Raw genomic sequence first — 26,903 nt, forward strand, 5'->3', positions numbered from 1 at the left:
TAACGGCGCTACGTCCCGTCTAGGTAAGAGCTAGTCGACTGACAAGTGACTCACGGTCAAATAATTAAGCGCTCAATCTCTAACTGGAAGACCGCGAATTTGAAATTCTCTGAGTTTCGTTAGATGCGCTCCGCTGATTATTTCCAACAAGAATTAAACAAACTTACAATGCTTCTCGGTTTTTTCAGCTTCATTGACAGGATGAAGTATCCCACTGATATGTTAGAAGCCCTCCAGTTTTGAGGAGTTAAAGTCGATTTTTTTAGTTTCATTTGAAGTTATGTAGCAGTGAAGCACTTGTGCTCATCTGGCATTAAAACGACTACAAGAACTAAATCATAGTGGCAAAAAACGACCGAAGGAACTGGTTTATCAAAGCATGGATCAATAGCTTGATGTAAATGCGAGCCTAAGCGATACTCACGCAAGCATTTAATGGCCTGGAAATAGGTGAAGACCAAGGTTTTGCTGTCTACTGCGGCACCTTTTTAACAGTAGAACAACCCGGAAAAAGGCTATGTATCGATGATCAAGGTAGGACTAGGGCCTGAACGAAAACATTTCCTGATTGAAAGCTGAGTGTTTTGTACCATAAATCAATAGACGAATCTCTCGATAGTGGAAAAAGCTTCGCATGTCTCGGCAACGCCATACTGACATAATCAAGCCATAAATCAGCATTTTCAGCATTTTCTTCTCTATGGTTAGTCAGTTTTTCAACTACAAACTATGGGCTGATGCATAGTGCTCAGAGCCACTACGGCTTTTTTAACAAGGAATAGGAGAAGAAAGGATTGACCTTTACACATTGGAGTCGATGGCCCAGCCAGTTTACTCACATTCACTTGGTTTATTTGTCCTGTAAGAAAAGAAATCTGAAGGGATGCAACTGATGCAGTAATACGAGATGCCCTTAGGTAGCTTACTGAGTATGGTACAGTTGTTCTACACTTATTGTCCTATACAAGCTCGGTCGATCAATTTCCACGACAGTAGCCTGACTTCGTAAGTGCTTGAATAATCTAGTGAGAAGAAAGTAAAACACAAGTAAATTAAACGAACAGCGATCGTGCCAACGGAACATCACCGTGTTTTTCATGCTAACGTGTTCAAATGTAATCAAGAAGTTGAAATTTCAGAACATTTGCGACCATCACTAGCTCTGTATGTACAGCCTCGGGTCTGAAAACTAACTGTAAAATCCTTATGGGTTTCAGAACGGCTGCTTCAATAATGATCCAATCCGTACTACCCATGCGCCTCATTGTTGGCACCAGAAATTCTAAGACACAATCACATTTTGAGCATGACATTTGTTGACGTTCGGAAGAGTGACTGACATGTGATGGATGTTTCTTTACAACTATTTATTTGGTAATTGATCAACTGTTAATGGATCAGTTATCAACTAATGGACCCGATCTACCAATATTCCAAAACATATACCCGTTATAAATCTACGGTGACTGTGAAGGGTAGACGAAAATGATCTCTTACGCTACGCAGTAATGATGGTGTTTAGTTCTGATGCACACTTAATCACGCTGGAAATATCAGTCAACAGAAATAAAGCTTGCTTCACGTGTTTGATATGCAGCTCATTTGACAATGAACATATCTTTCGACTGCAGCTAACCCGTGACGAAGTCTAGAGACAAGCCATATCACCATAGTTTACTATCTTTGGTAGAAAATGGACGAATAACGGTTAATAGGCAATTGTAACCGTCAGGAAACTGACGGAGAATTCGCAGCACTCAGCGTGAAAGACGGTCCCGAAAAACCAGTCCATACGGGCGAACTTTGGGAAACCACTTTTGCCACTCATCACCATCAGTACTGTTAAAATATTCCACCTCTTCATGAGCTAAATTTTGTACTGCCTGAGAATTTACCATATTTCTTGCAAAAAGACTCTCCAAACAAAACATTCTCGTCAACGAAAGGATTTTGTACGCACTGAAGTTTTATTGGCATTCCCAAACGAAGAAGCGACCTTCTAAAAGAGTAAAAACTCACCGGGTTCCCAGCTGGCTGACGTATTCCCGATTTGAAGACATCACGAAGGGAATACCAGGCATCATCGAGCTAGATTTATCACTCCAGTGTCCCTGGAGAGGTCCAGTACTATAAACTGACCGAATGCTTACAAAATTATGAAGGACTTGAAAAGTCTGACGAAGATCTGGCATCCTGGCAGCAGTGCTTTCCAACAATATTCCGCCGGCCATGAGATGTGATTTAAATTATATGACCCATCAACCTCAACCAGCAGTGCATATCTACCTCGCCGACTCTCGGAAAGATTACAGGGATGAAGCAGGGCTACGCTCTTGCGCCGGCCCCTTCCAACTTCTAGTAAATAGCCAGCTGAGCAGAGCCTTTTGCGATTGCGAAGATGGTGCCGGTTGGATGGTTATCTGTTGACCCCGAAGTACTACCTATCCAAGGTGTCGTTGCTTGGCTCCAATGTCCATATGGTGCAGCTTGCAGAATGTTGCGTTTTTTGTCTACTTATACCACAAGAATCAATTTTGCATACCATTAGAATCAATTTACTGCCTGCCTAAGGGTGTTTCATACAGAATCAGGTACACACTGTGTGAAATCGTTTTATTCGTGAGGATAAGGAGGACCGTATCAAGTTTTATTTACTTAAAACATACATGATTCTCAAAAATTCGCTGACTGCACTGGTATTAAAATGTTCAGCTGCCAGTCTGTTAGGTTGATAAGCTCTCATTATGTGTTTTACACCTTAGCTGATTGAACGAATGGAACGCGTGCGCGAAATTCAAGCCAAAATACGAGACATTCAGGAACAAACGCAGAATCAACTACGCGAGCTGAAGCAACAGCACGACAACGAGAGACGAGTTGCCAAACAAAAACATCACCGTATGTTTATTTTGCAATCTTTTTCTAACACCACTCCTCGAATCGGGGTTACTTGGGCCGACAGTGACCACGTGGAACACCCGATATGCTCAAATTTTTATTTTATTGAATATTCATCTTTTACTGGTTACAGGTTTACTTAACGCTCGTGACCTTCATCTTATCGGAGTCACCATTCAAAAAGTCGAATAAGAGCATTATGAAGGAGCATTCACGATCATCGAATTAATGTATCCTCAACAGTTCACTGAGAGTTAAAACTCAAAAGGCTGCTTAAAGGCCCTCTGTTATAGGGTTGTATCCGGTTCAGAGAGAAGGCGTTGTCCTACATCACTCTTCGAGATTTTGAGTTTCTGTCGTTCCTTGTTAGCAGCCGTGTTTCCAACGGAGCGCTACTCATGTGAACTCTCGAAATTGAGGACATATTTCCGCAACATCATCAACAAAATCACCCATATGTGAAAATAGACGCTGAGTGAATCATGTGAAGTTCATCCAGCAAAACACTGGGCATCACAGATGGTGTATTGAAGGGGCAGAAAATTCTGCTGTCTTGCAGGTAAAATGAGCTCAAGGTCACGCACGCCACTCCTGGTCGCACCTGAGTTGTGGCTTTTGTTTCCACCTGAGTTTCATATAATAGAGATAAAATGTATTTTGCACGATTGACGTGGAGCACCGTTGACGCGAATAACATAAGCTAAGGAAATACTAAATCGCCATAGGGGTTCCTTCTGTGGCGCTCCGTTGAGAAAACAGGATATCATATTCACAGCATTAAAAACAAAATCTTTGAAACTGTCTACCTCTAAAGTATGTATCCCAACCACGGTTGTTGTACATAGGAATAAGAGACAGAAAAATTAAAAGTGTTAAACTTTGTACTGGCACGATAAAGAAGCTATGCTTTTTTATGTATCATTTATTCTGTCATATAAGCAAATACCCCAAGGCATCTTGAAGCCATCGATCCCAAAAAGTGACTTTACGAAAAAAAGAATCCAGATGTGCACCGAAGCGTACCGAGAGTGAAAAGCGATCGGATAGCTTGCGTTTTGTCGATTCTCCTGTTAACTTTGCAGATGAACTGACATCAATGACTTGGGGATCCGTATGCACGCTTTATATGGTTCGCATAATGTTCACGGGCATGATGTGTAGTTCTCCTTGTCGTTGTCCAAGACCACCGAGGTAATATGCTTGTCGGTCACATGTTTACAAGAGTAGAGGCAAATTTATAACAGGTTTGTTGGCTTCCACAGCTTCTCTCAGAAGGGCATGCACGTCCTGCACAAACTGCGCCTGCCCATATGAAATCCGGAAGTGTGTTTGGTTGTATGTCAGAGAAACGTTAGTAGCTACAGAACGGCCAGATGAACTTAATGAAGACCTAGTCCAACAGCGATCTCATTTTTCCCCTGAAAGTGTCAGATAAAAAAGATCACCTCGGTTTAACACAGACTAACTGGATACGCTTACATCAGTAAATCCTTGAATCAAAAAATCAGCCAAACAGTAGAGATTTACTTACCTTTCCCACAGTATCATTTTTTGTGCGCAAGAAGCTCTTGAACAGAGTGTCTTCATCTTCGGCGACAAAAAACTCCGTGCAGTGCTTACAGATTTTCTTTATGGAATAACCCAGTCCTATTCGACAGTTTGCCTAAAAGTGTAACGACATGCTGTGACAAAAACGAAGCAACAGGTATATACATGACATACTACTCATAAGGTTGCGGAAAAGTCCCTGACCATATAAGTTGAGTGCTACGTCTACACAATGTATTACGGAATCGCAAATATCATACCAGCTGGAACACGAGGTGGCCTGGTGAAGTATAGTCAGTCAAAGACGAATAGCATAAACGAGAGATTCAGCTTAGATCCCCGCGAAAGCAAAACCATTAGGCAAAGTTGTGTATTTATCGAAAGGAGCAGGTAATTTAAAATAATTCCCATCTGATCTGATGATACCCTCCAGTGTTCTTGCACTGGTATTGTTGCCTAAGCTGATGCACTAGGGGTTGCATGTCAAACTTCCCACCCAAAATAATGAAGATCTTACGTAGTCCCTCGTCATAGATATGAGGTGGTGTCGATCTTCTTGTGTTATCAACATGCCTTCTTGGCCTAACTAACTATTCTGGCGCACAGTTGTGAATATAGCCTGGGTAATGCCAAAAGTTTTTAAAGTGACGATTTGGTATCAAGATGCCTGACGTTTTGAAATAAACTATTTTGATAAGGAACTAGCCAACCCGAGAAATTTGGTTCCGTTTTCTAGGAAAATATCTCACCAATGTCAGATAGCCATAAAGATTCGTTTGAAGATAACCCAGAGATTAATTCATGATAAAGTCAATGCACAGAAAGACAAAAATGGATTTTCCATGGATCGCTAATATAAGCGCCATGAAACACTGGTCTCAGTTCAGCTGAGTTCAGTTTTTCAGCTCACAAGCCGTGTACGATATGAAGCGATTCCAGATGTCACAGCCTCGTCCACTGAGGAAAAAGATAATAAGGGAATGATAGCCACACCTTGAAGGAGATGGACCAAGCTGTTCACGGACGACAAACTGGCTGGATCTCTGAAGCAGACGGTCCTCTGGTATACACAGAATACGGCTTAAACAATGGAACGTGGCGTATGATCAGATGATCCGTCGAGGAAAATCGGACTTCCCTGACGTATTTCAGCATTACTTATCTGATGTTTTCAACAGTCCCGCGCAATTCATTCGCAAAGACTATGTCAACGGATGTTTCCAGCTCTCATTTTAATATTAACAATATGATGATATTTTTATGGAGCGCTTAATTCAAGTTCTTTAATTCCTTGATCCGTATTAGGCACGAGGGATCGTGAAAACATCAATATTTGGCAATTCGTGTTCCGAATTTTACAATAAATTCTGTACGGATTAAGGATGCAATGGATGCCGGATATCACTTCCAGATTGGGGTTGGATTATTCGTGGAGGTTTGCCTTTTGGCATTCGGAAGAACGATGCTCTATAGACGGACTCTGTGTGCAATACGCTGTGGTGACATCTTAGTATATGAGGAAGTTTTAACTCCTGCTGTTAATATCACCAACCCTTTTATACCATACCATCCTGTGCTTGTTTTCACTCGCCTATCGTCCTATTAACTGTGTAGTGTAGGACGGGTAGAGGATTACAGGTTACTGCTGATGTTTCTTTGCCTTCTGTATCTCAGGTGCTTGTTTGCTTCTTTCCTGAACACACCACACTGATATTATTTATAGATGGGCTCATGGACAGAGCGTAATAGTTCCATAGGCCCATAACTCCTTGGCCATCCAGTCTTCCAGAAGCCAATGAAGTGAAAAAATATGTTATGAACAAAATCAATCGATTCTACCGATGTAATCTGATTACTTGCGACTTCTCAATTTTGTCACAGAAATGATGAGGGAGCAGGAGGCGTGCTTGCAGCAAGCTGCACAACATCTCACATGGCTTACGAAACATAACATGGATCATGAACGTCATATCCGCATGGAAAAATGGAAAGTGGAAGACACGATTGCAGCCACGTTAAGTAAAACTGATACCGAACTGTTCGAAATGCAGGTGAGTGATATATTACGAAATTAGCGTTTTTCTTACTGAATGTGTTGGTCAAATGCTGGTGGCTACTACATAAATTAGAAATTCCCGTAAGCAAAACTCAATGAATTATATGCTACTGCATTAGAGAATTTGCGTATTTAGGAAGCGATGAAATAGATACAGGTTTTCTGGATGGCAAACTATTTAGGTGAGCAATCACTCCATGACCACACAGGTTCGAGTAAACTAATGCAGAGCTTGGGGCTATTGCCGAGATATACAAATGTTGTGCTAGTCTTTTTCAACCTCCACAAACGCCACATGGGAACGCACCAGCCCCCTGTAGTTGTAGTGAAGAATCAAGGTTCTATGTGAATGCGTGAGATACAGATAGGCTGACATAGGTTCCCACCAAGCACGTGTCCATTCGTGCAAAATTTCGCCGCCGAATTCAGCTTTAACTTACAAAATTTTAGATGCGGTAAATTGTGTGAATATTTTCACACACAGAATGGTTCCTTCATTTTAGCTTGTATTTGGTCATTATTCGTTGATAATTTTGCGTGACAATCTCGTCAGTAGTTCTCACTTGGTGTAAATGTCTAAAGCTAGGGTGAAATGTAAGGTTCTAGGTTTACATTCTCACATTAGATTTTGGTTTCCGAAACCCCAACAACCTATTGCTGCGTGTCAGACACAGAAAAGTCATCTACGTGTTAGTAAATCGACTATCGATCATTTGAAACACTATTCTTGCTCATCTTACTTATCTTGCGTTATCAGCATCATAGCACTTCGATGAGTCCCAATTAAAACACTTACAACCAGTAAAGCGAAAATAAATATTGATACTTGTCGGTTTTCAACCTGTGGTGAAAGTATTATCGAAATTTAGGGGTAATTTGGGCCAAAATTTAGAATTAATTAGGTCGATAAGGCCAGCGGACAAGATAAATATGAAGTCATCTGTTTGTACCTCATCTGAACCACATAACAGGAAACTGGTGAGGAAGGATGTGGCTAACGGCGAAGCAGCAAAACTTTTCAAAAGTTCAAGTCCATCTGGACGGAGATTTGGCCTACACATCCATGCATTTGGGAAATGCTGATTAATTCAGGCGGTAAACACAATGTAGTAAAGGCCGTTCTTTCAGGTGAACCTAAATGGCGGCGTCTCATAGGCATCTATCGAATTGGCTAAAACTGAAGCATTAGGCCATTGAACACGCTGTCCTCTATCATTTCCATGCTTAGGATATCCCGAAAGTTTCCTTAGGTTGTTTTGGTAGAAATGCTTAGGGGAACAAGTAAGAATATCACATGTGATAATGTCAAGATATCAAGCTAAAGTTCCATAAACAGTAGGCGTCTCGAAATTTTTTCGCTCTGTTTAGGCTGAATATGATGAACTAGAGGAAGAAGATCAAAAGGTCAAGGCCGCATGTGATGAACTGATGCGCAAACTTGAAGTGAGTTGAACTAATTATGCTGATGGTTTTTATAGCTATTTTGTTCCAATGTGCACTTTGCTCTGAGCATGATATCCCTCTTCCCTTTTGGGCAAGCGAGGGGTGAACTGAGGGACATGTTACAACCAGCATAAGTAGGAACCGTTGGATATCACTCTGATCTCGCAGAGGGGGCAAACAATGTTTGCGGTGCATTTTCATTAGTGCTAGTGTTAGTGTTCATTAATGTGTGTTCTTTGTGTGTCTTACTGTAGTGGTTAGCTTGAATCCTAAATAAAGGTGGATTACCTAGCTTTATCACGGTTTTGAAATTTTGGCTCTCATTCTATCTAGCACATTGCACAGGAGTCTTACTTTGGATTCTCTCGTTCAAGTCACAAATTGCAACAAGTAACAATTTCAAGTAACAAATTTCAACGGAAATTCTGACATCACCTATCCCCATCAGCTTGTATAAATATAATGAATTGATGGGAATTATGTAACCATGCTGAGTGGATGATTAACCTTTTCTCGCTTTGCTCGCCTCCTTGAAACCAAGCATTCCACGCTTTTATAATCCAACTGAGTGAAGATTTCTCTTCCAACCAAATCGGTTATTCCAAATCATGACGAGTGTGAAAAAGGTGGGAGCTGATGGACTGTAAGTAAACAGGGGAGATAACGTCGCCCAAGGTATATTTGTATTTTGTTTACCAAACGAATTCGACCGGTAGATAGTGGATGCCAACATTATAAAAAAAGACTGTCGTGGAAGAATCTCATCTAGAATAGAAGATGTTGACGGAAAGTCGGAAAATGTGCCTACTAACGAATCCCAAGAAGGGCAAAAACGGTGGTGCGCTGTTGGAGAACTTTCAGCAACCTTAAGTGCATTGCAGAAGATGTTGACGGAAAGTCGGAAAATGTGCCTACTAACGAATCCCAAGAAGGGCAAAAACGGTGGTGCGCTGTTGGAGAACTTTCAGCAACCTTATGAGTAGTGCATTGCGTCTATCCTCAGGGTAGTTACTGTAAGCCTGACGTTTCCCCAAAAGTTGGCCAAACAAAAGTAGGCCTTTCCAATAGGACTGATCAACCGAGATGTTGGTCCAACTCTAGAGGCATCCTACGCCTTGTTCGTTTATGCGCTAAGCTCACCGAGAAAGTGCGACCCATCAGCGCTAAATTGGGGCTGCTGGCTACAACGATAATATCGACGGTGTTCTGGATTTTGGTGAGACCAGTGCGCCATTGAATGAGAAAGGCGTTTCTGCCATTCCTAAATAACATCGCAGTGATGCACTATGTCCAAGACTGGAAAACTTGATTTCAACTCAAGATGAAGGATACCGGCAGATTACCGGTAACGTCTAGCGAAATTTTACAGCTGAAGGAATGTTCAGTTATCATTGTGTGATAAAAAACGACTAAATACTGTATCACAGCTGTTGATGCCTCGGTAGAGTATTAAAAAGCTGACAGTAGGCGAGCATCCAAATTCGGTCGAATTATAAAGAAAGGATTGGCTAGAATTTAGGGAGATATGGACATATTTTCAAGTAAAGAGCATTAGCAAATGTGGCAGCATTCACTGCTTCTTTACGACCGAACGATGTCTGATTAACTTTGATACGAATGTGCATTGTGATTTACCTGTTCACTCTTTTGGTGAGATGAATGGTTGGGCAAGGTTGCTAGATTTGGCTAAACCATGTCTCACGCAATACTCGCACCATCGTACGAATTCACTGGTTACGTTGTGCAAGATAAATAGCAGTAAACCGGACAACTGAGTCCGCTGGGACTCGCCAATTTTCTGCGTCGGCAATAGCAACTAACTTTTGAATTCTGTCGAAACTCGGAGGTTCAAGTGGGCATGAAATTTGAGTACGGGTCTTTCTCTTTTGTACTTTTGGACCGGAATGTAGTCCAATTTTGAAACACAAACCAATTAGGGTGGTCGTTGGCTTGTTCGCTGAGCTGAGCAATTTGGGGGGCGTAATGGTGCGTAGCGGTGGGCTAGTTGTTGTGGCACAACCACACGCCTGGTGCTGTCACCTCGACTGGTGATGAAACGTTTGCAATCAAATTGCTTAGCTCAGCGAACAAGCCAACAGTCATCTACCCTACCTGAGCCACCGCCTCTATAGAAAATTAACTAGGGTATGAATACAGTGGTAGCAACAGAATAGGAAGACTCCTAAGTAGCCGCTTTAGATAACATTTGGTGTTTAGGAATTCACGAGAGAAGGTAACCCAAAATCCACAGTGCCTTTTGCTTATATACTTAGTATTGTGTAGAGCCCGAACAAAGTTTATTAGGTAGATTTATTCGCTTTATGTAACTGGCACATTATTATTATATACATGCAAGTAAACGACGTCCACAGACATTGTCAAATCTTAACTTCTCAAGAGCATTGTGAGGAGGTACAGAGCTGATATGGGTCTGTGAATGCAAAATGTACATAGACATAAATTTAGTCTTAGACATAATCCTCAAAGATGTTGTCTATTTTTCGAATAAACTTCATTGTGGAATGACAGTGTAAAAGATTTTGAAACCGACAATAATTGCTCAGTCTTTTTGTGAGCACTTGAATCAGTCCGTCATTTTATAGACGTTATTGACCGTAAATGTAAACAGAAAGGAATCAGCCTCACAATGTGAAAGATTAGGTACGGAGTGGTTTGAAAAAAAGATAAAATCCGACTCATTCTACCCATTAGATTTGTTGGAGAAAGGAACCCTGTAGGAATTCAATATGCCTTATGTTTGATAATGAGGGTTGCAGGACGACGGTAATGATGGTGCGATTTTGTTTCTACTGTGATGATAGCACAATAAAATTAGTTGTAAGGTCTATGTGGATTATCACAACCAGATGCAACTGAGGTCCCTAAAGTGGGGCTGCAAATTCACGGAGCTTCACTTGTCAAACTTGCGACACCAAATCAACTGGTGAATGTTTATTGGGTCACATTTCGGCAAATTCTCCGTTGTGACGTGGTACGCCCTTTGTGGAATGTACCAGACTTTTCAGTGCCCTCTTGGTTTTTTATTAAACGAATCCTTGAGGAAACAATTTTATACCATTCCTTGTTTTTGTAATCCTTCATGAAAATAAACCGGCTTTTGGGCTGTGAAATACAGTACAAGACATCTTGAGGAGATCATTAACAGATTGAGCTGGGCGGTGTTTAAATTTCGCATCGCGGTAGGCATTAAAAAAGCACATGGAGTAGACACTGCATAAGCATCTGACATTTTTGGTGTTCGCTTCCGCGGTATGATTGATTACCAAGAAAACTTCATCGAGTAGGATGAGTATAATGAAAAAAACGCTGGTCTTCATGGGTTTATAGATAGTTTCACTCATTGGTTCCGACACAGTTTAACATTAATCACAGTACACTGGCTTCCAATGACAAGGGTTACTACCACTAGAGTTTGCTTTAACTTCTCGGGTAATTCCAATGAAAAGTCATTATCTGACAGCTAGTAGATATATATCTAACCAGCATGAGGGGATCCTGAACTTCAACTTGACAGGAAGAATCAGTGCATTCGAAAAGAGCTTTCTATCAGTTTTTTCCATGCTGTTCCGCCAGTTAACTCTTTTTCGCTCTAGATTATTTCGATATTAGGTCTCCTTCTCTTGCAGTATAGATTAAACCTCCGAGCGCTAATCAAAACATGGCTCTATTGACATACTTGTACCATCGCTACAAAGTTCAAAATCTCCTTGCTCACATGGAAGATGCTGTTATCCAGGAACCTTCTTCAATTCACCTCAAGGTTTGGTATTCTTAGTGTTTGCCCTCCTCTAATAAGAGAGGATACTGTACGGTGCTGTTCGGTTTTCTGTAAAGCACTTCCTGACATCACTTTCGAGGCGCAACCCGGGCTTGGAAACTTCTATTACGATTACCAACAACAGCAACTGGATGGCTAACGGTCATCAGCCAAACGAAAGAATTGTTTGCTTATCTTGAGTTGTTAAGAGGGCGGAGCGATCTGGTCTGAGCTGGCGAGTAGACGGGTGTTGTACGCATATTAATAGTGCAAGATCTAATAATGCTTTTGGGTTCGCATTCCCCTCGTTAGGTTGATTCAGAGAGTGGAAATTCCCAAAGGTGCACTTTGTGGGCCAATATATACAAGAACCGCAACATCTGGGGTAAAGGTGCACATGACCAGAAGTCCTCATGTGCAGTACGCTACTTTAACGACAAGAAAACAGTCTTTTAAATAACCTATTTTAAGTCACATAAATACTTTGGCTTTGATTATCGTCCTCTGCATATTTTGCTGTTGTTTTGAGGCCCTTCCTCATGGCTTTGAGGCCGCTAGCTGTTATTCTTGACTTCGAAGATACTGCTGTAAATGATGCTCGTAAGGCACACAATTGTTTTCGAAATTCACTTGCATTAACCTAAATATGGGTTTAGAGTGTCTGGTTCGGGAAGTCAACTTTGAAAGCTGATCAATGTTACCCTTGCGTTAGAGAAGACCGTTGGACTAGACTACGTGCATTTACGACGTTGCTAATAATATCTACCAAATACATCGTTCCCACTTTCTTCCTCCTCTTCTCTTTAGCGGTGCAGTAGTTATAAAAATGAATATATTAATAGAGACGTTAACAGCGGTCTCACGGAAGTATAAAAATGATTGTGATATTTTTGGTACCTGCGTCAATCAGTACCAAATATAGCTGCTACCGTTGTTTCTGCAATCCAGACGGCCCTTGAACCAAAAGAAACGACTTTTTGTAGTATGAGAAAATCTGGAAAATTTTGAACGCGATTTCGCCTGGGAGGTTGCTGGTTTGGTCAAGTCGAACTATTCGTAAGATGCTCATTACTGATAATTCCAAATAAGGGCGAAGCAGATGTACAGTGCTCCCCATCTTTTTGGCAGAGACCAGATCCACTCACAGAATCAAAGTTTATTTGAAAGAAAAACCCTTTTTCGCATTGTTGAACGTCTTTGCGGTCAGATTCACGTACATGAATTCACATGAGTTCATGAAGAGGTCTCACTAGCAGCAATATTGGGATCTGCCTACCGCCATATATTTACTGTGCCTCTATCCTAACTGTAAAGCCATTCTGATCAGAAACAGGTAAGTTTATCTGCTTCTAGGAGGACAAGTACACTCAGCTAAATGGCCAGAAAATTTGGTGGTTTGACTGTTATCGACATTGGTCAGGAAAATGAATTACCCTGGTTATTTTTCGGCGAGATTTTCATAGAGATAGATGGATAAGCAGGCTCAGGCACTATTCCTAATCCATGCAGTTCATAAAACACATTCAGCGACAAAAGCCAAACACTCGGTACTTGTCACATGTGTTTGATAGCATGCACCAAAAAGAACCTAATATGACCATTAAATTTTGACTCACAAAGAGCACCTACCTTCAGCATCGACACAACCTCATTAAGCCACAGTTAAAGCAGTGCACTTTTTTGGACGTTCCTTCCAAAACAGGTTCATCATTCTATCACGCATGACACACTATGCCTAATTCACGAGCTGATCTAACTTGTGATTAGGAGACATTTTTTAACGACGAAGAACTAGTCTTCTAATTAGCTAGCCAGTCTTCAGTCCTGTTGGCTACTGTACTTTTTGACCCTAGATCACAATTCATTTTCCTCTGCCTTGATGCCATTACCGATGTAACAATATTACGGCCATACATTTTAAACAAAAATGTCTACAAGAATAAATCGCAATCACTTGGCCAACTCCATGAACTGAAAAAGCTGTCATTAAGCAATGGAGAAGAAACTGCAGCTCCTCAACGCACCACAACTAGGTAAATGTGCGACTTTGCCACAAAATAATGAGCAATGTGTTAACGCGAAATTGTAACCATATTGTATGCTTAATACAAATTCCTCTTCACTAACTTTCCAACTTGTCAAAAGTGTCCCTCACGGGTCCATACAGTTCAAGCGGTGGAACAAACTGTCAAATCCTAACTGTCTCATGGATTACCCCCTGCCCTGTCTGATACCCACAACTAGAAGCTTAATGCTAGTTACGATATGCTGTCTCATAATAACTTCAAGTCACCATCCTAGCGTTAATCTTTATTGCGTGAAACTATGCTTTGGTGCACATCTAGCTGTGTGAACAAGATAACTTAATAAATGTTCCTTGCTTTGATTGGTGAACTAGAGGTTTATTCAGTATACTAACTCACATGATTGAGGAAAAGTTGCCCTTGAAAACTCCATGATGAAACTTGGTTCGATATTCGTAGTTAAACAATCATCTTGTAATAACATGAGCAGCAAATAAAAATAGTGTAAGTTCGAGAACCAGGTTTTCTTGACGAGCTCTTTTGAACACGAAGCCGATAGTAATCTGTCGAAAAGTTATCATTCCTTGAGCTAATGTCAAGGTAGCATACCATTATTTTCGAGACAGAATTGGATCCTTTTCAAACCAACAGAAGCGGCGTTTTGCGCTTTATTCCCCAGGTATCGAGTTGAATTCATCTCACTGCGTTTAAACCTCAGACACCGTAGGACATTGGGAGCATCGGTTTCCTCTACGAAAATGAACCTAAGTTGAGTAACCCGTAGAAATTTTTTTCTACCTAGTTATTAAATGAAAAAAGACAGTGGCGAAGTTAACTCTAACAAGTTCGACTTCAACCAATCCAACTTCTATTTTCTTGTGGCGCAACGAAAGCACGATTGTGGATTTATGATGACTGGATTTAATATGACGAATTTTGCACTCACAAAGATAACCGACGAGGCTTGTTTTTTGAAGTTGGTCTAAACTATTTAATTATAAGCTGAATGTGCCACTTGATGCATGTAAACTTACCCAGCTTTATAATATTGCAAAAAAAAATTAATGTTAACCTTCGAGTTTCAGGAATTGTTCTGAATGTGAAGTGAACGGTTTAGTTACGGAGATGTTTCATCGGCTCTTGGTTAATACACGTCACGGAATCCGTGCACAGTAAGCATAGATTAATTCTAGAGTACTTATTTTGTATGGTAAAGCGGCTTTCAAAACCCAGCATTCTTCCAATTTAACGAATTTTTTCTGCATCATCATTTTTCTGCCACATCACTAATAGTCTCTTGCATCTCGTCCAGTGACATGGGGGAACTTTTGTTCACTGATGAGGACACAATTTAATTACTGACCCCATGTGAATAAAAGTACAGTCCACAATAAATGTGATTGCATAACGGGCCGTTTGTGCCAAATGTGTTGGTTCGTGTTCTGATAGTTTTCTGGTACCCACAATATGCGAGATCAATGCTTTTTTAAGCTGGTACACGTGCCGTTGAATAGAAGGTCCGAGAAAGTGTATAATCAAGCAATGTGACCTGGTAAACAAAACTTCGTTGTGGACGTCAACAGGTTCCAGGCATACAAGCTTTACCGGTTTCCCGGAGTATAAGCCTCAGCTCCTCTAAAAACTATGAAACTTCATTCAGAATGTCACTATTAGACTTGATATAAGTAAAACAAAGTGTGTTACGAAATTTTGGAGGCAGAAGGGCGTGGATAAATAATTCAAATCTTGACTAGTGTGGCATCATCAGGGGGCGGCCCTGTAATTTTTCCACGCCCAACTTAGGCCGGTTTCACAGAGTATTTCCTAAAGTCCCAGGACTAGGTCTTGATGCTAAATACATATTCGATATCGTTTACTGGGAACGGTGCTATGCGAAAGTACAAATAATCCCATGATTTTCGTCGCTGTAAAAGTGCGTTACCAGTGAGTGGCGAGCACAGGTGGCCTATCAGCAATGGCGTTTGACAAATATCTGGGTAAGTGGACATATCTTTGTTAAAATGTTTCAACAAGGCAGTTATCAATGTCTAATCGTGCTACCGACTTTTGTACACGGGGATTTGGTGGGAGAAACGAACATAGGTGATGAACATCTTCAAATAGAAGAAATGGATTCCATGAATCTCCTAGACGATCTCCAATGTTTCGACAAAAAAATGAGGGTTTACTAAACTTTCACTATACTACCACAGAAGAATGAAATTACGGAGATTCCTAATTACTGGTTTGCTTCACTGCATAATGGACTGGGTAATAATAAGAATAACAGCAAAACAATCAAAGTTCTCAATGTTGTGCTTTTCACTCCAACCTACTTTAGAATCTAAATTGAATTAGTCATCATTATTTGCAACATTTTCCCCCAGCCATTAAAAGTCCGCGCAGATGCCGTTCTTGAAGAAAAGCGGTTGGAGGCTGAAAGGCAAGCTGCTGAGTTGGAGGAGCAGGAGAATATGATAAGGGCAGCCACGACCATCCAAAGTCTCTGGCGTTCTTGGAAGGCCCGAAGGCAAATCCGAGCAGAGCGACGCAAGAAGAAAGGCAGGAAGCATTAACCAATGAAATATTTTCGACGTGGTTATTTATTATGTTTACTGCAGCAACCAGCAAGCTCTTCATCTCAGGCAAGCTCAACAAGAGTCTAAGAAACTCCCAGAAAACCATACAAAAGCCGGTTAAATTGATCAAAGCATATATGTGTTTTGCACAAAAAATGAAATCAGTATACAAAACGTTATATTTTTAAATCGTGTAGTGAAATAAAATGAAAGATTGATGATCCAGCGCTAGTCTACCGTATTCGTTTCAATCACTTCTAGGTAAATTTCTTGACTGTCCGAAATGGTAGACAGAGAGATCTATGAAAAAAGAACGAAAGGATGGAAAGAACCAAGGGAGCACCAAGAGATGAGACTAGAAGTGAAGAGAAAGAGGAAATTTGAAACGGTTTCTGAGAGGGAATCAAATTTAAGTTCGTCGAAGCGTGCTAAAATTCACAGCATTAATCGATAATTGAAGTCTTTGAACTTTTTGCGGTTGTTGTATAGGCTGATAGCAGGCGGTACCGGCGTTGAAATATGTTCTCCAAGTGCATAACCGAGATTAAAAATAAGATAGAAGTTCCGGATAGGGGTTGACATAGGGTTATCTTGCAAAAGTTGTAAATATTCACTATAATTTGCGTCCTTCCTGAAAGGTTGAGTTAAAAATACATCTGGAACTTTCTTTACGAAAAGCGAATTAAAGTTACAAAATTAAGATTACAGTCAACGATACGTTAGTGGAGTTGGTTGTGTGCATTTAATGACCCTACTAGTGTTCGGCAAACATAGCTGCCCATTTCAACCTGGTACCCTACTGAATGCTATTATTAAATGGCATTTTGTTCGCCATTTTTTGTGCAGACGGCTAGATACCACAAGGAATGTTTTAGGAATCCCTCAAGATGCAATCTCAATTTTAGTGTGATTAGGATAGTTTCTTTTACATACTCTTAAATGGTAGAGCAGGAGGCTAGTTAAACTATACAATAAGCTAAATTTAGCTTACAGAAACCTCGGAAACGAAAACGTTCCCACTGTGAAGCCACATTAACCTATCGTTACTTTCTCAGAAACAAGGCTACCCATAGTGCTCCGTGAAGTTAGGTGAACTTTTTTGCATGATTTTCTAAATAGTTAATTGTGGGTTTCACCAAACCAAGGAAGCACCTTTCGTACTAGCAAATTGTCGATCTTACTTCCTTTTCAAATGTGTGTACTAAAAAACTTTGCACAACTCCACTTCTTCACAAATTGTTCGACTAGCCTGAAAATGAAACACCATCTGTCGGAATAACAGACGTCCCGATATTAGGTCACGATCATAACATGTGATAGTGCGATCGACTGTCAGCATTCGATTTTCCAAGCTACACAAACTGGCACAAATACTCTTGAATCACCGGCCACTCGGATACATTTGTTTTCTGGCCTCTAGTCGATAAAAGTTCACAATGTTACACGGGGAACCTGAGATAACACGAGTAGCTAGATTCCTCATGGATTGAAGTATTATTCCTTAGCGAAACTGCAAAATAGTCAATCAAGCTGTTTAACCGAAGTCTAATTCGATGGGTCAGTAAAGCTTATCAGCCTAATGTCACAAATAGCCAACCAGTTTCACAGGTCCAGCGTCTCATGAGGTCCGTGATAACACTACTTGCCGAAGACGTCCCTGAACCAGCGAAGCATAACCATCGATGTGATAAAATTGGAAATCACTCAGCAGATAACTTACAGATCTCTAGTCTAGACATGTTCAGGACAGTAGTACCCATTGTCCTTGATGCAGAATTGTTTTCCGGCCAAACTTTGATGACAGGCGGCACACGTAAAACAGCCTTTATGGTAAGCATTATCGTTGTAGGTCATGTACTGTTCCGAAGGATCGATAATCTGTTTGCACGTCTGAAAGAAGAAATTCAGTAAATTTTGTGATACAGAATTATTCGACTTAACGTTCCAAACGAGGAAGACTTTTCTGCACATACAAGTTTTGCAATGACCTATCGGCTGATGCTTCTCTGTAGACAGCATAGCTTGCTAATTGCTAATGGATTAGTCATATTAGAATACCCGGTTCTCGGAAGACTAACTGATTTTGCCGACAATGACACAAACCTGAAAAGCTTGGACGCGCTGACTGGTTGTTGAATTGATCAATCTCATTTTAGACTATTTGATTGGTCCCAGTTATATATGTCCAATCCAGTCGAATAAATGACACATCAAATTTAGTGCAGAGACAACGTCACTGAGGAGATTCTGATTTGAAGAAGGGAGCGAAATGGCAAGGTACTAAATTTATTTCCATTAGGAGAAAATCAGGTTACCCTTAGAGAGAAACACAACAGCATCCTGATGAATTTTCCTTCATCGTATTTGGTGATAACCCCGTCTGTAAACAAGAATGATGCAATGGTTTGGCCCAATTCCTTCGACCCTTGCCCACAGGAGAGCGTTTCCATAAACAACGGAATGTTGACTGGTTTCACTTGCGAGCGCTGTTTGGAGGACAGCTGTAATGTCAAGTCCGATTTGTTGAAAAAGCATTTAGTTACATTCATAAATAGGGAACATTATATCAGCCTGGGAAATGGCTGTATTTTGTTTTTTTTTAGAGTAATGGCATCACCCAGAAAATGTGCTGGCCCTTCTAATAGGTGTTATAAGCTGGTACCACTAAGTATGGTAAATCAAAAGGGTCTTTCAAAATCCTATAGTTATTTTATTAACAGACCAATAGGTCTCTTCTTTCAGCTAATCCCGGTAAGTTCTTTGTCAAATATATTTTGAACCCACTGTATATTTGAAAGCATCTCAAAGGATGTTTTGACCACCTTGTTTTTAATTTTCCGTTTCTTTTCCGAAAATGTAAACTTCAAGACTTTTGATTGTTGACAGGACAGCTAGGCACAGAAAGTGTTACAGCTGGATGATTGTCACTTTTTTCAAGGTAGCTACTACTTCACTTTTTGTGCACCTATACATGCGTTGCGCTTGTATATTATACGGAATCCAACATGGCTAATCAGTTCAAAAACTTCACAATATGAAGTAGAGACCAGATCCGGATAACTTCAGAGGTGTAAGTCATTGCTTTGCCTTGTGCAATGATCCTGTCCTCCTATCTACTTATGGCGACGAACGGCAAAATTGGGCATATATGCATGCGTCTTTTGAACGTGCTCGTTTCGTAGACGCTCCAAAATATGGGTTCACTGAACTGGACGTAGCAGTGATCACTGTCAGTGTGGGTGTGAGGTCTGTCCAATAAAACATATAAAGCTAAACGAGTTCCGAGCTGTACTGAAATGAAGAGTGCAGTACCTTTGAATATCTAACGAATGCCCCCAATTTGACCTGCATCTCTTGTCACTTGAGTCAAAAACGAAGCTATATTAATAGTGGTCAGACAAACCATCGTATCGATGGATCGAATATAGTTATCACGAGCACTACAGAACTAAATATAGTTGAGCATTCCTGATCGTATCTTCATCTTAGCCTGCGAACTACTGGGCAACACCGAACAGTCACTTACGCTAATACGTACATCCAGTCGTTCAATTGCCACTAGTTTCCGAATGGATAAGAAACCGGTGCATCTGAACAGGGCAAAGCAGTGCTACACCTAACTCAGGTTATGCAGGGCTGGGTTCTAATGCGTACCATAATGTTCGTTGGTGTTTGCACGCTGTAGGCTAGCAAGAAGCCTCTCTCTTATTCAGGATTTGATTCTTATCACTTAGTGGCTTGACGGCGGTAAAGCAGTAACGTCAACAGTGATGTTTCTATATGTGATGTTGATGCTCATCATGTTAAACTAACCAATGTGCAATCTTGACCTTCGCGAAATGAGACTCCGTAGAGTGGACTTATGCAAGTGTGAGAAGTTATAAAAGTCTGTGACTCCAAAACTCAGATAGTGGATGAGTTAAACAGTAATAGAGATGCGACAGGCAAAATTTTACGCGTTTGCTTACGAACAGCAGGGAGAGTTGATTTGCGGGTTTTTTCAGAGCAACATTTGGGCAAACGTTATTGAGACGTCCTCCGATATCATGGAGTAGTCTAATAATTTCGCAGTACGATTTGTTCACCTTCTAGGCCTTTAGGTCAGCGAAGCAAAGTAATAATCTTGTAAAATCTGGTGTTTTCTCAAAAATGTATATGGTATTTTTGCCAGAATTAGTTGTTTCCAATCACCGGCATAATGGTGAAAGAAGAATAGGCGAACACTTCGGTTATGGAATGCAGGAGTAGCCAAGTGTAAGCCTAATTGAGAAATCATTTCAAATGAACTCGCCATTGTCCTGAAGGATGCTAGCCAAGCCTTCTTTGGTAGGCAATGACACATGCTTAGAATTCCAGTGGTTTCATGTCTTACTCAAGGAATCAGTGAATCATTTAGTTGTGAGAAACTACTCATAAGGCTAACTGTAACAGCTTATTTCTGTTTTCATGTAGCGCACTGGCTACCGTGCATACGTATTCCCAAAATTATAATCAGCCACTCCTTACACAAATATCTATTATGACATACGTGGAGTTGCATACGAATCTTCAAACTTGTACATCCTCAAGGTAGGGCCACCTGTGTTTTTCGTTTGTGGCGTAATTCAATGGAGTGTGTACCACAAATGTGGTCTCAGCGCTCATTTTGGATATCATCGGAGGATTATTCTTTCATACCATTTAATATGCTTGGTTAGATGTCAGCATATGTCAGTTAATGTTAAAGGCTTTATTCAAACACACGAGAAGAATGAACCGGAAGAACTTGTTTGTCTATTTGCGGTGGAGACGTATACGTTTGTTGCTGCGTGTTTCAATTTGCCAAACCAAAAAGCAATGGTACCATGAGCGCGCTGGGTTATTATACTATGAGAGATAATACTGTAAAGCCTAATGTCCTCTGGTTTCAAAAGGTGGACTGCTCATGTCTTGTAGTAGTGCGACAGACTAGACTTTGAGAAGAAAAGTATAGATGCTTTGTGATCCTAGGTTATTTGCTTATGACAAAATCACGACGAATTAACATGTACATTAATATGCGTGTTGCTACACTTCTAGATTATCGAGACCATGAGCAGCCTGATTGATTCCGATTATTATAAGGAATACTTCGTTTTTTTGTCCGGCATTTTACGATGGTCTTCATAACCATGCTAAGGATTTTAGCTTTAATTTTCTGAATGAGATTTAGTTCGATAATGGCTTCGTCAACATTTCATGAATCGGAGACATGGATAAATAGCACCGAATCTGACATCTTTGATAGCAGCATCTGTGTTTCCCTGGTGCCAAACAGGTGCAGCAAGATTCCTTTTCTGGCGCACAATTCATTACATCTTTGGTCTTTTCACAAAAATAATATGCCACTCCTTTAGGAGCATACTGAATATAATTCACGAACTATAGCTAACCGAACCGAAAAGTGGTTCGTTAAATATATACATTTAACTACTTGATGAAACCTCTTAAAACGTTGCTCGTACTCTCCCAAGAGTATGGATGAGATAAACGGCCACGTCGCGTTAAACGGCTCGAAGGTACAGCCTCGACTTTAGGTCGGTCTCAGAAGGTATACTTTTTTGTGCACTTTGAATTTCATTAAAGTTCAAGGAGTATCCAGAGGCCTCTCAAACCGCATGTCGCAAAGTATTTTTCCTCCGATTTCGCAATCCCCCGATAAAATTTGTTCTGTGTGATGTACCAAAGCACCACTGTGCCTTCAGCTGGCATTTATTGACCGGAATTACACTAAAAAGCCTCTATTCTTGCTGTGGGCATAAAATCCGCTTACATAACAGTGAGTGCAGGTTAATTCTTCAATGCTTTTTGTCCCGTTTTTCTTGTGTTGACAGATTTTAGATTGGTTTTTCGTAAATTTACACCAGCGGTTTTCGGTAGACGCTCATATTCTGCTTGCAGTTCTATTCTACTGTAACGCTCAATACAAATCTCAAACCATAAAAGCTGGATGGTGCCACTCAGTGATAATGTGTCCATAACTTTATGAGTCTATTTACAAAAGCATAATAATCACTCTTCTTCCACCTTATTGTGCTGCCACTGTTTACTGCACAAATAATACAGCTGATGCATTCCTAACCTAGTGATTCTCAGCAGCAACGCAACGAAAATCTGACACTAAGATAGTTATGCGGTTATTTTTCATCACGAACTATGGATGTGATGTGATATTTTTTAAGCCATGTTACCACAAGAAATATCCCACAACAAGTGGCGATATGTACAAAATTCTCCTTATTGTCGGTGGGTCTACAGGCAGAAGGACTAACGACGATCAATGTTGGCCCGAATACACTTAGACCTCTCACGTAAAATTACCAAAAACGAAGCGTTCGATTTTTGCACAGTCGAGAACGGAATCCTTTGCACATTCGCAATACTTTACTCCCTGTCCTCTGACGTTGAAGTCTAATGGGTAGTCCTGGTTGGACATAGTCATGATCCAATTTTTTCGAGTTAGTCATTAGTCTTCTGCCACAACTAACGGCAAAAGACTGCCTGAATATTCATCCCGATTTTAACACAGCAGAAAACGCGACAACAGCAGCCGGTTTTTAAGTCACTGTGCCGCAAAATTATCTTCAAAAATACGGTTTACATTTTATGACGTTTTCCAGAGCAAACTGATACTTACAATTGGTCTGAAGTACAAAAATAACCAGAATTTTTCCTCAGTACCTTTTGTGTTATATTCGAAAGGGCCTTGTTTTTCAGTGCACGTGGGTGTGGCATTCCAACTCTACACGTGACCATTTCGGAAGTTACGGCTACCTTGTGTGGATAAGACCGTCCCCACAGTTGTTGTGAACGATGCATGAGCGTTAGGGTCGTAACAGGTTCAAAAATGCGCAGTCAGGATCACGCACCAATGTGCATTTGGTAGTCATGCGTTAGCTCAGTGATTCGCCTAGTCGAACCATATGGAACTCAGCTACCAAATAGGCGAAGGAAGATATGGCAACAGCTTTCCTGTTATTATATTTCTACAATTTTTTCATTATTCAAAAATGGTTTCGAACTTTTTACGACAATTCTGTAAGGATCGATCAAATTTCGTAGTATTCTCGCATAATGTTACGGGTTTCGACTAATTCCGACGAAAGCCGCTACAAACCGTTCAAAATGAACACTTCTTTTTTGATGGACTTGATATCCCTTATGAAGCGATCATGAACCACACAGTCCAAGCGCGATACCCTCAGTAAATAAAAAATACCACATTCTGTCGTTAGTGTCTGGTAAATTTTGCCTCCGTTCTGTTGTTAGGTCTAGAAAAAAAAGCTGGGCTCACCGAAAAAAACATGAACAGAGTAAAAGCCGGTGATCTTGTTATTTCAAATGTATGGTTACCCGACACTTACGGCCTGGTTTTGTGCTTATTCATACAGTGTCGCGAGAAAAGTTTGAGGACGTTTCCTTCTGTAGCAGTGCGGTTTGACAATAATGTTGATTTTCTACACAAAATGTACAGTCTTTTAGCTTTGTTTCAAAATGCTTTCGGGGGCTAAGTTAATACCCATCACCACAGATTCGTTCAGTCCCTCCGACTTGAAGTGTCTGGGGGCAGATCAACAAGCAAGTGCGATCTACACCGTGCAGCCTGCATGGACTTCATGAATAGAGGCACGGATTGGCCTATATTCTGAGGATGGTAATGGTATGGAAAACTGGATGCCAGATAATGTAAGATAGCTGTTAATCGTTATGTGCCTTCAGTTTGTGGATAAAACGCAATGCGGCCAAGGTTGGTGGTAGTCAGTTGCTCCAGTGTAGTAACTGTTGTCAGTGTTCAGTACCGTTTACGGAATATTTTCGAAGTCAATATACTAACCGTTGCGGCCGTCGACCTTTAGTTGTAATATTACCTTAATGAGTATCGTAATAGATCAACTAATGTAGTTTTTATTAGTTAGATAATTTTATTTGGCAAAGTAAACAAATTTGCTTCCTAATGCTGCGCGAAGGAAATATAACCCGGTTTGGTATTTGTTATCGTAATCATGATCATCATCATCATCGACAGCATGACATCAGTGTTCAACACCGATGCTTTACTGCCGTACACCCATGATTTATTTGAAAGCCTTATTGTAAAGAAAGGAGTAAAGGTGAACAGGGAAGGGACTTAGTGCTAGCTTGCCACAATCGTAATAGACATAACCTCACAACAAAAGCAGAAGTGGTATCCTGCACTCAGATCATACCACACTAATAAAACGAGAATATATTTGGCAATATGTTCACAAGTATTGCTGCGAAATTTCACTTCTCACACGGACGTTTACCGCCTCACATTATTTTAGGCCAAAGTACGGTTTGCACACGCCAATGTGGAACACTGTTTATCAGATACAGATGAGGTTAAAAGAAAATGTAGTGTGGGCCCTGTATTATCCACACTCTAGACTGAGAGGTGTTGTAAGACAAAATTGCAGTAAAAGTATTTCAGAAGTAATACGCCCAAACCTCAGAACAACATCTGTAATACTCCTTATCTTAAACTAAAGAATAAGCGTAAACTATACAGTTTGTATGTGAATTCACGGTAAAATGGTGGGGCATGAAATACTGTGCATGTCTACTCTCGGTATGGATCGTCATTGTCTGTTTCTGCTAGAGGCAGCAACAGTTCACCTTTCAATGTTTCAGTGCTCAACAGACACGAAAACATAGTGTGGCTTAACATTTCAACATTGCAGGATTTCGGTTTCTATATCTCCTGGTGGCACATGCAAGTATAATGTACGATAACGGTCTTCTGAACGACCCCCTAATGGTAATTTCGGTCCTACATACACACAAATTACATAGTGACTGTCATTCTGCCTTCTACAGGCTGTTTCAGGTACTTTAACAATTTACTGCAACTGAAACTTACGGCGCATCTTGGTTGGAAATTTTCCTTCCAGCATCTGGTGCAGTATGGACTATCATCTTTAACATGGAACGACTGGTTGGCTAGCTTTCCTCTGCAGATGGTGCAAAGAAAACAGTCCGGATGCCATTTGCGGTCCAAAGCTGTGAGAATACTACCGGATACGAAAGGTTGAGCACATTTTGCGCACATTCCAGACATGATTGAATGGTCTAGATTTAGTAGTTTTCAGCCAGAAAAGTGATGGCAGCCGGCCTGTGGAAGGTTCAGTCTCGGATGCTACAATATCAGATCACAAAACTTTATGAAGTTAGCAAATGACTTGACATAGACGAAGGTGCTGCACGCACCGAAAACCGTTCAACCAATCAAGACAGAGTAAAACGAATGTTATGACACGTGGGTGTTGGTTTGAACCAATAGCTTTCAAACGAGAAGCAAATCCAGGTTTGATGGCTTAGTCCTTGTAGGAGAACATTGTTAGTCCGACACATTGGCAGAAGTACAAAATAAAGGTCAAAAAATTTGTATAGCTTGCCACAAAAACATAAATCACCGGTGTATCTACAGCATGTTAGGAAAAATGGCTGTGGATTGAGTTATGATTGGGTGAAATTATTGATCTGACCACATGGTACCAGAGTGCGGCTTGGTACAGTGCGTGTGAATGGAATCCCTAATGGGATGTACCCCATTGACGGGGTAAGGAGGAAACATTATTAATTAGCCATTGGATTGAATCCACCTGACAGTTTGGCAACAGGTGAATCGTGAATCTCCGTACAAATGGCGTGAATACCTATGAATAGAGATTAATGCATGCGTTCACGCGGAATTATATTTGTTTCCTGTCCTGTACACTTCATGAATAATACAAAAAAGAACTAGCTGCACTGGTGACTTCGATGAATTAGGAGTTTTGTGAATCCAGCAGAACTCCCTGAGTGATACACTGCAACAGTTGATTTGAATTTTTCAGTGTGTTTTCATTTCATCAATGAAAAATGTTTGCACCAGATCGTCAGTATCAGTTTATGTAAGGTGGGAGACTACGAATTATCAATAGGCGGCTAAATCCAAATATTGTAAACGCAGCAAAATATCTGGGGACCTCAGGAATTTATTGTAGCTTCTAGCAGATGATTCATCCTGCTCTCTGTGGGGTGTTGATATGAAGACACCCTAACTAAATGAGTACAATGTATCCCTGACCATCTCGTTACCGCTAACGCTTAAGTCAGTAAGGTTGTTGTGCTCAAGCTCGGTTTTAAACTAAAAACGGTATCTTCCTTGTGTATTCATATACCTATCATACCCCGTGTATGCCCGGTACTTTATGGTGCTGCAAAAATTGTGCAGTATTATGTTGAATTTAAAAAGCTTAGGGGGCTTCAGTTTTCATCGAAGTAAGAATACTTTCATCCCCTTCCAGGCATAACTCAGGCACCCCACATCCTTAATAGTAAGCTTCCTTATTTTTCCGGGTAACGTACCTGAATCTCCATATGGCCACGAACGTCAGGAACTATTCTGATCTCTATCATAGTCAACTGACCCAACTTACAATCATCTATACAAAAATCTGCGTTTTCTTCTAAGTCCAAACTTCAAAGTAACACCAAAGGCATACAAAACATGGCTCAAAGTGTCCACTGAAAACTAAGATGGCCACGGAAAGAGA

General features: G+C 40.7%; 3 protein-coding genes across 3 annotated transcripts in view; 2 read left to right on the forward strand and 1 right to left on the reverse strand.

Moving 5' to 3' along the window:
* T265_07544 (hypothetical protein) overlaps positions 1–16,498 on the forward strand; it is a gene marked incomplete at both ends in the record, with an annotated part of 29,603 nt that extends 13,105 nt beyond the window's left edge. The window contains 4 exons of the mRNA XM_009173089.1: positions 2,763–2,961; positions 6,328–6,497; positions 7,871–7,945; positions 16,135–16,498. Of these exons, the coding sequence (XP_009171353.1) occupies positions 2,763–2,961; positions 6,328–6,497; positions 7,871–7,945; positions 16,135–16,323 (633 nt within the window). The remainder of the gene's footprint in view (positions 1–2,762; positions 2,962–6,327; positions 6,498–7,870; positions 7,946–16,134) is intronic.
* An 85-nt stretch (positions 16,499–16,583) lies between these two features.
* T265_14316 (hypothetical protein) lies at positions 16,584–25,423 on the reverse strand (the record flags this gene model as incomplete). The annotated part of the gene is made up of 3 exons (XM_009173094.1): positions 16,584–16,626; positions 18,064–18,216; positions 25,226–25,423. Coding segments are annotated over 3 exons (393 nt in total), but the record flags the coding sequence as incomplete, so codon positions are not given.
* T265_14317 (hypothetical protein) overlaps positions 17,947–26,903 on the forward strand; it is a gene marked incomplete at both ends in the record, with an annotated part of 28,846 nt that continues 19,889 nt past the window's right edge. The window contains one exon of the mRNA XM_009173095.1: positions 17,947–18,156. Coding sequence (XP_009171359.1) covers positions 17,947–18,156 — 210 coding nt within the window. The remainder of the gene's footprint in view (positions 18,157–26,903) is intronic.

Source organism: Opisthorchis viverrini (assembly GCF_000715545.1).
Source record: "Opisthorchis viverrini unplaced genomic scaffold opera_v5_172, whole genome shotgun sequence".
Classification (NCBI taxonomy): Eukaryota; Metazoa; Platyhelminthes; class Trematoda; order Opisthorchiida; family Opisthorchiidae; genus Opisthorchis; species Opisthorchis viverrini.